We start from the raw sequence: 12471 nt of genomic DNA, 5'->3' as shown, positions 1-12471 counted from the left end.
TGTTATATAGCTCAACACGTTTAGTCTTATTGTTTAAATCTAATTTTCTTGATTTTTTGCGAGTACCATGATTTTACCATGCCTCAGAGAAAAACACTATTTTGTGAAGCATCTAACATAGCATAATCAGATGCAGCTTTATTTTTAGTAATACAGAATTTTCTCCATCATACAATATGTTTTAAAATGAATTGCATGCCATTTATCAACACAAGCCATCCAGCATTTAATATGATATTCTAAAATCAATCTAGTTCACTACAGTGTGTCTCAAACAAGTGTCTCGCAGAAGCCGCCGAGAAAATGCACAGAGTAACGTTATAACATCATTTTCAACACTCTCAAATGTATCTAATATGATAAACAGAGCTGCGTTACCTCATACTCATGACCAGGAAAGTGGAAGCGGCGCCGGCGACTGTGTCATAATAAAAGTTCTGCTGCTCGTGAGGCGTGTGTTACGCAATCGCTCCAGCGGCCTCGTTCAGCTCCCACAGCACTCGGTTCTGCTCTGCTTCATACTACAGTAACGTTAATAATCGCATCCATGAACATGATTTCTTCCCGAGTCCTATCCCGATTGTTTCCACCGGCTTTGATGTGAAGACCACATGTCCCATGATTCCGCGCTCAAACTTGGCGTCATCAAGCTACGCCTTTGTTTTGAATAGGCCTCTAGCAACCTCTAGTGGACAGAAATCTTATATATTCCACCTTTAACAAAACTTTTTCTTTTTATGGATTTAATTTTAGTTAACAATAAAACCCCTGGTTTTGTGTTCCAAATGTGGACAATTATTATGCAGACAATAAATCTAGTTTCTAGTATTATATAATGTTATTTACTATATTAATGACACCTTGGCCTTAGTTTTTCCTTTTCTATCAATCTATTACTTTAAATCAGGCAGATAACTAGTTACCTAAGTCAGTTAACTGAACAGTGAAATCCTAAGTTTACAGCATGACCACAGTGATTCATTCTTAGGGTCTTTTATAATGCTGTTTTATAGTGATTATGAGCTATAATTGTTTAAAGTATACCTGGCTCACTCTTAGGAGCGATAAAGCAGCAGGATCTTGTCGGTAATGTTGTTTTGACCTGTTTTCTAGGCTCTGTATGCAGAGATAGAGCAGCAGAGGCTGAAGGAGTCAGAGGCAGCGGAGCAGCAACGCTGGACTGAACTCTCCACTGCTGCCCTGGACCAGCTCAGCATGCTGCAGTGCATTCTGGGTAGCATGAAGGACACAAAAGTGAGGGACTGATTCACATGAGTATCTTGAACTGTTGTGAATGTTGTGTGTTTTGATGCTTGTGTTGATGTTGATCAGGTGAAGAGCGAGGAGGTGCAGCGCTGGCTGGATGCGGTTGAGGAGCTGCTGTCTCGAGACGCCAGTGGCCTCAGCCACGGCGACAAACTACAGGAAGAGCTCAGCCAGTGCAAGGTCAGAGATCAACGTGTTAAATATGTCATTCATATGGATGGATACTGTTGAATAATCTAGAATAATGCTGATAGTTTTACATCCTTTCTAGTAGTGGTACACTGAAATTAATTTTAACGTTTTTATTTAGACGGAAAACCAAAATCAAAAATGTATGAAGTTTATTTAAAGGGTTAGTTCACCCAAAAATGAAAATAATTTCATTTATTACTCACCCTCATGCCGTTCCACACCTGTAAGACCTTCGTTAATCTTCGGAACACATTAAGATATTTTTAGTTGAAATCCGATAGCTCTGTGAGGCCTCCATAGCCAGCAATGACATTTCCTCTCTCAAGATCCATAAAGGTACTAAAACATATTTAAGTCAGTTCATGTGAGTACAGTGGTTCTATATTAATATTATAAAGTGACGAGAATATTTTTGGTGCGCCAAAAAAACAAAATAACGACTTATATAGTGATGGCCGATTTCAAAACACTGCTTCATGAATCTTCGGAGTGTTATGATTCTTCTGTGTCGAATTATGATTCAGATCACGTGTCAAACCGCCAAACTGCTGAAATCACGTGACTTTGCCGCTCCGAACCGCTGATTCGACACACCAATTCATAATGCTCTGAAGCTTCCTTGAAGCAGTGTTTTGAAATCGGCCATCACTATATAAGTCGTTATTTAGTTTTTTTTGGCGCACCAAAAATATTCTCGTCGCTTTATAACATTAATATTGAACCACTGTACTCACATGAACTGATTTAAATATGTTTTTAGTACCTTTATGGATCTTGAGAGAGGAAATGTCATTGTTCCCTATGCAGGCCTCATGGAGCCATCAGATTTCTACAAAAATATCTTAATTTGCGTTCCGAAGATTAACGAAGGTCTTACGGGTGTGGAACGGCATGAGGGTGAGTAAAAAATGACAGAATTTTCATTTTTGGTTGAACTAACCCTTTAATAATCAATAAATTAATCAAATTTATTTAATAGTCGACTCAAATAAAAAACTGAGCTGTATATAAGCATTTAAACTACACATAGTGCAGTTTTTATTCCAATATTTTAATGACAGAATTTATTTTTTTCACTTTTAGTCATTTTTAGTAAACCTATTATTTCAGTTAGTTTTTCCTTTTTGCATGCAGATGATGTTCTTCACTAACAGATGAAAATGTTGTCAAAACAATCCCCATTCACACTGATCTGTAAAATCGACTAAAAACTCTGTATTCTGCTGCCAGGCCAGTAGATGGCGATGTCACTTTGTAAAGAAACACTATGTACCTATAGGCGGAACATGTAATACTCATGCGCATGACATCACTGTTTTCACAAATTCACATTTTTGTAGTTTACACAAAGACGATAACGGTATCGTTTTCAAAAACTTGAAACCCGTTTTTTAAAAGTTTGCATTTTCAGGCCCCCAAAATACTGTTGTCGTGTAATGAACGGGCAAAACACATAAAAAAAAGTTTTTTTAATTTAGTTGAAAACGGTGTTGTGTAAACGGCTGCTTAGTTGACAATTAACAACCCTTGTTTTGTGCTCCAAATGTGGGCAAATAAAATGCAAATAATAAATTTCTAGCATTACATAATATTATGTTACTATACTGATGATACATTTTTGAAATCAAAATTGAAGTTTTCATCTAACCAAAAACCAAAACCAAAAATTTAGGTTTACTTAATCAAATATAATTATCAACGCTCAAATAAAAATTTAGTATTTAAACTGTAACATTACATGACATGTTGTTCTCAAGCTGTTTTATTGACGTCTTTCCCTGGTTGAAACACTGATTGATCGATTACCTGAGATGGGATTATTTCAGTAAGTTGTTCTGTGTCTTTCAACATTCCTTCTGATGTTCATTCATGTGTATTTCATGCTATAATTAGCAGTAAAGAGGAGGAGATGATCGGTTCACATGACACTTGAACTGAGGCTCTACAGTAAAAGAGCATTAAAGAGCATCAAAACAACATTTATTGTTTGAATTTAGTTATAAAATGGACAGAATTTTTGCAGCTCAGACTTTGTTTCATATCAAAATTAATGAAGCACAAAGCTTATTGTGATTATTTGATGGCAGGTGCTACAAAAAATGTTTAGAGACCTTTTGTTCATGCACAGGCTAAAAGATCTCGTTTCATCGAATTGAAGATCCATTAAAAACGAGAGATCAATATTGTCCACACAGCATACCTGTTGTAGCTTATCCACATGGTGTTCATGAAACAGACTTTGACACACTCACTCAAGCACTTCAGCAGAGAAGTGTCAATTAAACTCCACCATTTTGGTTAATGATTTTGGCCCTCTAAAACGGTTTCTAACTGTTTGAAGCTGGTTTAGGTGGTTGATCAGCAGGACTCGATTAAGACTACCTTATCTGAGCTGGTGTTAGATGAATTGAGCTGGTTTACTAAACAGTTGAATCTGTTTGAGTCCTGCTGGCTGAGTGTCTGTAAGGTTAGTGATGATCCACTCTGTGTGTGCAGGAGCTGGTGAGTGAGATAGAGAGCGTGGACTCGTCTCTGAAGCAGATGGCAGAGAACGTGGCGGCCGTGCAGCAGAGCTCAGTACCAGCTCTGATCCGCTGGGGGCAGGAGGAGTTGGACGACAGGCAGAGACGCTGGGACGCGCTCAGTAAAGAGGTTCGAATGTGCTGCTCTTAACACCAAGTAGCTACACAGCAAAGGAAGAACATGTACAGTGTAGTTCACCCATGCAGGAATCAATCAGTAACCCTGCTTGTTTCAGCAACACGTCCTTCTTGGCTTAGTCCCATTGAGTGGATGTCAGTGCAAAACGTGTTCAATCTTGATTGCAGCTGTTGAGGCGTGAGGAGCGTGTGAGTGAAGGTCAGGAGAAAGTGACGAATCTGAAGAAAGATGTGGCGGAGATGCGCGAGTGGATGATTCAAGTGGACGAGGAGTTTCTCATGAGAGACTTTGAGTACAAGAGCCCAGAGGAGCTGGAGGAGGCGCTGCAGGAGATGAAGGTGCTTATGGGCCTGTCTAAATACCCACACATCAATACTCGTCGTCTTTGCACCATTACCTGTGGGACACATTTATAGTGTTGGAAAGATGCATGTGTTTACAGAGCTTTTTCATTTTCAGTACTTTGCATTTTAAAATAAACTGGTAAATGTCTGTTCATTCGTCCCTATGTAACAGATGACACACTTCAATGCTTCTAATTAAGTGAAAAAAAGCAGTTGCAAATGTTGTACAAAATACACATCTTTGCAATTTTGTTTTACTACCAAATTATATGTAATATCAAATTAATTTAACTTAAAGTGGAAAGTTTTCCTCAACATCTCGAAATTTTGGGCCACTCAAGTTCCTGAACATGATGCATGATGGGATACGCTTAGCCTTGAATAGTGTGGGTTTCGTGTGCGTTAAGGGGACATGGGTCAGTCTTGCACACTTACTTCCTGTTGGGTTCATGCGCTGTCAAGTGGCCAAGACTGCAAGTGTGAGTATTTGGACAGACCCAAAGAATAGACTGAAAAGGATATGGAAACTCATCTAGTCATAACTAATCTGTAATAACTTTCATTATTAATATTAACTAAAAATATTGTACATTACACATTGTAATGTTTGTTAATGTGCGTTTATACTGTTAGAAGTTTAATACAGTTGTTGTAATTTTTCGTACTTGAACTTCAACTTTTTTTATTTCCATTAGTTTTTAATTTATAAGTTTTTCATATAAAATATTTATACTTTATTTGATTTCAGCTTTATTTTAAATAAAAAAAATATGATTAGAAAAAGTTTTCTGCCACGGTATAAATAAATAAATAAATAAAAGATAATTGTGACTTTTTATCTCACAATTCTGACTTTTTTTCTTGCAATTCTTATTTTTTCCCCACAACTGTAAGATATAAACTCGCAATTGTGAGTAAAAAAGTCAGAATTGCGAGATAAAAAAAAGTCGTAATTATCGTTTTTCTTTTTTTTTTATTCAGTGGCGGAAACGAGCTTCCATATAAAAAAAATTGAACAGTTTGTAAATGTCAAATAGGTTTTTATGGAAAAAAGTTGTTAAATTACAAGAACAAATTCGTTAAATTACGAAATTATGACTTTTTTCTCATAATTTAATGACTTTATTCTCAACATTTTATCTCGATTTTTTTTGCTCGAAATTTAACCACTTTTTTTCCTCATAATTTAACGAATTTGTTCTCATAATCTAACAAATTTTTTCTCGTAATTTAATGACTTTATTCTCAACATTTTATCTCAACTTTTTTCTTGAGATTTAACGAGTTTTTTCTCGTAATTTAACGAGTTTATTCTCAACATTTTATCTCGACTTTTTTTTTTAATTTAACGAGTTTTTTCTTGTAATTTAATGACTTCATTCTCAACATTTTATCTCGACTTTTTTTTTTAAATTTAACAAGTTTTTTCTTGTAATTTAATGAGTTTATTCTCAACATTTTATCTCAACTTTTTTTTTTAAATTTAACGAGTTTTTTCTTGTAATTTAACGAGTTTATTCTCAACATTTTATTTCGACTTTTTTCTCGAAATTTAACGAGTTTTTTCTCGTAATTTAACGAGTTTATTCTCAACATTTTATCTCGACTTTTTTCTTGAAATTTAACAATTTTTTTTTCGTAATTTAATGACCTTATTCTCAACATTTTATCTCAACTTTTTTTTTTAATTTAACAAGTTTTTTCTTGTAATTTAATTAGTTTATTCTCAACATTTTATTTCAACTTTTTTCTCGAAATTTAACGAGTTTTTTCTCGTAATTTAATGAGTTTATTCTCAACATTTTATCTCGACTTTTTTCTTGAAATTTAACAAGTTTTTTCTCGTAATTTAATGAGTTTATTCTCAACATTTTATTTTGACTTTTTTCTCGAAATTTAACAACTTTAATCTCGAGATGGTTTTATTTTTTTATTATTGCTTGGCCCTAATCCTCTTCCGTAGGTTTTGAATCATATCAGTCATTTTTTTTTTTTTTTTAATTATTATTATTTTTGTTATTTATAATGTATAATTTAAAAAAAATATATATATTTTTTTTACCTGAAGCATTTTTTTTTTTACCTGAAGCACCGACAGTGTTTTTGTGCCATAGTTATAATTTAGTTTTTCATGCAGATTTTTGTATAGAGACTTTTGTGTAAGCGTCGTCTCTGTGTGTGTTTCAGAGGGCCAAAGAGGATGTGCTGCAGAAGGAAGTGCGTGTGAAGATTCTGAAGGATAGCATTAATGTGTTGATCAGTAAGACACCTCCTAGTGGTAGTGCTGACCTGAGCCCTGAGCTCACTGAAGTTCTGCAGAACTACCAGAAACTGTGTGATCGTTTCAAGAGCAAGTGCCACACGCTTGAGGTACACACACACACACACACACACACACACACACACACACACACACACACACACACACACACAGACAGAGGGTTGGGACAGAGCTGCTCACGATGTGGTTTGATTGGTTCCTGTTTGGATCTGTAAATGAATGTGGTTGCACTGATGTTCAGGAGGTGTGGTCCTGCTGGATTGAGCTGCTGCAGTATTTGGATGTGGAGTCTGGCTGGTTGAACACACTGGAGGAGAAGGTTCACGCCACTGAGAACGTCCCAGAAAACACGGAGTCCATCAGCGAGGCTCTGGAGGTAACAGCTTTCATGTTGAAAGTGCAGTTAGGAATTTTGCATAAGGCCGAAACATCATAATGTGACAAAATCTGTAATGAGTCTTTTCGGAGCTTGGTTTCAATATAAAGCTGTTTTTGGACTAACTAGGAAGCTTTGAGTTCTGAAACTTACAGGATGTTTTTATAGTACAAAGGCCTCTTACTGACCCCAATTCATGACCCCTTTAATGAAAACTTAGGTATTTCTGTCCCTCCATTGAAAGTCTGTTCATCCAAAACTCAAAAATTGATCAGTGAACATAAGCAGAAGCTGAACCGAACCAGCTTGACATGCGAAAATGAACCTCATTGGGTCTCATACATTAAAGGTGCCATCGAACGTTTTTTTACAAGATGTAATATAAGTCTAAGGTGTCCCCTGAATGTGTCTGTGAAGGTGCAGCTCAAAATACCCCATCGATTTTTTTTTTTTTCATTAATTTTTTTAACTGCCTATTTTGAGGCATAATTAGAAATGCGCCGATTCAGGCTGCGGCCCCTTTAAATCGCGCGCTCTCCGCCCCCTTTCGAGCTCTCGACTCTATCACTGCATAAACAAAGTTCGCACAGCTAATATAACCCTCAAAATGGATCTTTACAAAGTGTTCGTCATGCAGCATGTCTAATCGCGTAAGTACAGTGTTTATTTGGATGTTTACATTTGATTCTGAATGAGTTTGATAGTGCTCCGTGGCTAACGGCTAATGCTACACTGTTGGAGAGATTTATAAAGAATGAAGTTGTTTATGAATTATACAGACTGCAAGTGTTTAAAAATGAAAATAGCGACGACTCTTGTCTCCGTGAATACAGTAAGAAACGATGGTAACTTTAACCACATTTAACAGTACATTAGCAACATGCTAACAAAACATTTAGAAAGACAATTTACAAATATCACTAAAAATATCATGTTATCATGGATCATGTCAGTTATTATTGCTCCATCTGCCATTTTTCGCTATTGTTCTTGCTTGCTTACCTAGTCTGATGATTCAGCTGTGCACATCCAGACATTAATACTGGCTGCCCTTGTGTAATGCCTCAATCATGGGCTGGCATATGCAAATATTGGGGGCGTACACCCCGACTGTTACGTAACAGTCAGTGTTATGTTGAGATTCGCCTGTTCTTCGGAGGTCTTTTAAACAAATGAGATTTATATAAGGAGGAGGAAACAATGGAGTTTGAGACTCACTGTATGTCATTTCCATGTACTGAACTCTTGTTATTCAACTATGCCGAGGTAAATTCAACTTTCAATTCGATGGCACCTTTAAGCAAACATGCTTGAGCTTCAGTTTACCGACTTTGAGTGCTCTATGTACATTTTGGGTGAATAGACCTGGATGGATAGAAATCTCTCAAAAATCTTCTTGATCTTCATTTGTGTTATAAAGTTCTTATGGATTTGGAACGACATGAGGGTGAGTGTTTAATGACAGAATCTTCATTTTTGTGTGACACACTTAAACGGGACTCGTGATGTGTGTCTCTTTCAGTCGGTGGAGTCGGTTCTGCGTCATCCGGGTGACAACAGGACTCAGATCCGAGAGCTGGCGCAGACTCTCATAGACGGAGGGATTCTGGATGAACTCATCAGCGAGAAGCTGGAGAATTTCAACTCGCGCTACGATGAACTGACTCACCTGGTGTGTTTGATTTGAATCCATGAAATGATTCAGACTCACATTTGGCAGTCAGTTACGTTACATTCATATATTTGTGTGTGTGTGTTGCAGGCTGCTGCACGTCAGTTGTCTCTGGAGCAGCGGTTGGGGAGTCTGAGAGAGAATGAGACGGCCTTACACACACTACAGACGTCCCTCACGCAGCTGGACCAAACACTCACATCTTACCTCACAGATCGCATCGACGCCTTCCAGCTGCCGCAGGAAGCTCAGGTATAAACACCCAAACCACAAACCCACACTTTTTCTGACATGTGCAGGTTTAATATCTAATGACAGATATATTGTAAAACAACTTTGAGCTAATTCGTTTACTCTTTGGCCTTTAACCTTAACAATGTTCTCTGCAGGCCATTCAGGCTGAGATCGCGGCCCATGAGGCCACACTGGAAGATCTGAGGAGGAGGAATGTGGGTAATGTGCCTCCGACTGCCCCAGAGGGAAAACCTGTGCGAGGAGGAACCTTACTGGACCATTTGCAGGTAAGACAAAATACTGCCCCTGCAGGACAGGAGGGGAACTGCAAATGCTGCATATTGCTGGACTACTTTCACACTGGACATACTGCCACTACTGTACTACATACTAGGGATGTGCCTAAATCTGAATTTGGAAAGGCACTGAAAATGAATAACGCATTCTACCACCCCTAAAAGGTTGGTTACATTACAGTACATCAGATTTCATTTATCAAGTAAGGAGACTTGATAAATGACTGACAGGATGACTGACAGGATGATCCTGAGCGTCATTTGACAATATCTTATCTTGTAAAATGTGTGGTCAGAATCGGCTCTCGCTATACACAGAGTACGCATGATTGCTATTTGAAAAGCAATAGTATATAAAAAAAAATTCAATGCCCTATATATTGATAGTGGCTTCCTGGTGCCCACAAATTATATACAATATAATTACTCAACTATATAATTGCGAGAGAACGCAAAGGCATTGAAATGTATTTTTTCCTCCCATCTCATATTTTTTTCCATCACCATGTCCCTTTAGGGGCTCCGTTGAATGCTTTTCCTTTCTGAACACAGTATTTGGCTTCGGGCACATCCCTACTATATACTACTTTAGTAATTAATCTTGGATATTCAGGTTTTGAGATTCACTCTGTACAGGTGCTATTTTAATATTATTTTATACTGTTTTATAGATTTTTTTTTTCATATTTTGAATTAGTTTTTTGTTTATATTTTCAGTTTTCATTTAAATTTGTTTAATTTTTAGTAATTCTATGTACCTTTTGTTAGTTTTATTATTTTTGGCTTAATTTTTTTTTTTTTTTCAGTTGTAGTTCAGTTTTAGTTTTGAGTATAATATCCTGAATTAGCTTATAGATTATATATTTTCAATTTTCATTTTAGTTTAATTTTTAGCAATTTTATAATGTGTTTTTGTCATTTTTATTCTTTTTATTACTAATTATGTAATAAAATATTTGTTTTAGTTTTATATCTTTATATTAATATATATCTATCTAGATATCTAAATATCTAGATATTTTATATCTGTTTTTTTTTTTTTTTTCGAGTTTGAATTCTTGAATATTAATATTAAAAAAATATTAACCTAAAGGCTGAAATGCATTGCACAACTTTTGCTCAGATTTTCCCCTAGATTTTCAATTTTTGAACAAGTTAACTCTAGTTGTACACTGTAAACCTTAATGCTCAAAATACTTAATTGGTTTGAGTACGACAAACTTAGATTAACTGTTATGAGTATTCGGAACTTTTTCTTTTGAGTTCACAGCACTGACATATTTCAAGTAAACTGAACTGTTTCGTTGTTTTGAGTTTTATGAACTAATTTCTTTTAATTTAGACGAACTTAAGTTTAACTGAAACTGGGCTGGGATTTCTATTTCCCATCATGCTTTGCCCATAGCACTCGAAAGGGAGAGAAAATGCTAAAATTAAGTGTTATATAATGTTTTTTTGTGCAAGATTAATGGTAAGGAAGATTTAGTTGTGATTTAGTGTTTTGTTATGATAATTTAGAAGAGTTTCTGTTAATGTGGGTTTTTGGAGAGTTACCATTTATTTTGGTTTGAGAGCAGGTAAGTTACAGTAAGTTAAGTTGCTGTACTCCATCAGAAAGGTCTATACTATGCTATTGTTAACATATTAGAAAATTAGCAAGTTGGCATTTTCTGAATTTTCTTATTGGGGTTTACAGTGAAGTAAATGACTCATTTAATTTGCAAGGACTCAAAATTAAAAAAAGTTAATTAAATCTTTTATGTTAATTGCTATTAAAATGTATGAGTTTGCTAAATCAGTACTTCAAGTTAGGAGCAATTAAGACACATGAGTACTACAAACTCAAAACTTGGTAGTTCTGCTTACTTAAAATTGGGAACATCATTACTCAAAAAATTTAATATAACTGATTACCTCATTTTTTGAGTTGGCACAACTTATTCGGGCTTACAGTGTAGCAAGTCTGTACATTTTCTGATTTTTTGCTTGGTGTATGATGGGTTTCAAACTTTGATTCCATCCTTTTGGATATTAAGGATATAAAAAATCTTTGATATTTTACACTAATCATTTGTGTTCAGAACAACATGAAAGTGTGTTAGTGTGTGATCCTCGTTCGTTTAGTGTATGATGTTCATTTTTTCTTTCTAACCATTTACAAAGTTGGCAAGTGTTTGATTCCTGGTGTTTTAAAATCTGCTCAGATTTTAATAGTTGTGAAGTGTATTCCAGCCTTAAAGTGTATCTTGTGTATCTCCGTCTGTTTAGCGGAAGCTCCGTGAGATTACTACGAAATACCAGCTGTTCCAGAAACCCGCAAACTTTGAGCAGCGAATGCTGGACTGCAAGAGGATTCTGGAAAATGCTAAAGCTGACCTTCACGTCCTGGACCTGAAAGACACCCAACCAGAGGAGATACAGACCCACCTGGCTGGATGTATGGTGAGAAAACATACCAGTGTTATTTTAGTATTACTTATACACTCTTAGTGCTATTCAATTGGAGGCCCATGGGCCAAATCTGGCCCGCCAATCGTTTTCATCTCTTATAATTTTCTTTTATATATATATATATATATATATATATATATATATATATATATATATATTCCAATTACCGAAAACTATTTTTAACAATAGCAAAACTGAAATGTGCGTGCACACTTCATTATGGACTTGTGTATTGTGTTTATAAATCCAGAAACTGTACAAGATCTTGAGCGAGGTCAAACTGGAGGTGGAGACGGTGATTAAAACGGGAAGACAGATCGTACAGAAACAGCAGACAGAAAATCCTAAAGGAATGGACGAGCAGCTCACCGCCTTGAAATTACTCTACAATGAGCTGGGAGCTCAGGTACACACACACTCTACACACACACATTTAAAACCGCAATACAAGCAGCATGTGCATGTTTTTTCTTTTAAATTTTGCTATTGGAACTCATGGTTTTAGATTTGAACAAGAAATGTTACCTTGCTATCTCCACATGCTCTGCTTTTCCACTTTTCACCACCCAATGAATTTACAGTGGATAAATTCAAGCCACCATGCTGTTTTCACTCAGAAATACGGCACATTATGAAAGTAAAATGGGTTGTGGAAGCAATTTTGTGTTGGCTTTAATGTAATTTGCCATAGAATCGTC

The 12471-nt window shown here is 36.0% G+C and overlaps 1 protein-coding gene across 1 annotated transcript in view; it reads left to right on the top strand.

Annotated features, from left to right (window-relative positions):
• The window catches only part of utrn (utrophin), a 278999-nt gene that overhangs the window by 60704 nt on the left and 205824 nt on the right, over nt 1-12471 (top strand). The window contains 11 exon segments of the mRNA XM_048177425.1: nt 1114-1254; nt 1333-1446; nt 3955-4110; nt 4287-4457; nt 6651-6833; nt 6986-7120; nt 8643-8792; nt 8883-9044; nt 9182-9313; nt 11591-11764; nt 12024-12179. Coding sequence (XP_048033382.1) covers nt 1114-1254; nt 1333-1446; nt 3955-4110; nt 4287-4457; nt 6651-6833; nt 6986-7120; nt 8643-8792; nt 8883-9044; nt 9182-9313; nt 11591-11764; nt 12024-12179 — 1674 coding nt within the window.

Source organism: Megalobrama amblycephala, linkage group LG24 (genome assembly GCF_018812025.1).
Source record: "Megalobrama amblycephala isolate DHTTF-2021 linkage group LG24, ASM1881202v1, whole genome shotgun sequence".
NCBI lineage: Eukaryota > Metazoa > Chordata > Actinopteri > Cypriniformes > Xenocyprididae > Megalobrama > Megalobrama amblycephala.
This window is presented reverse-complemented; position numbering and strand designations above follow the sequence as displayed.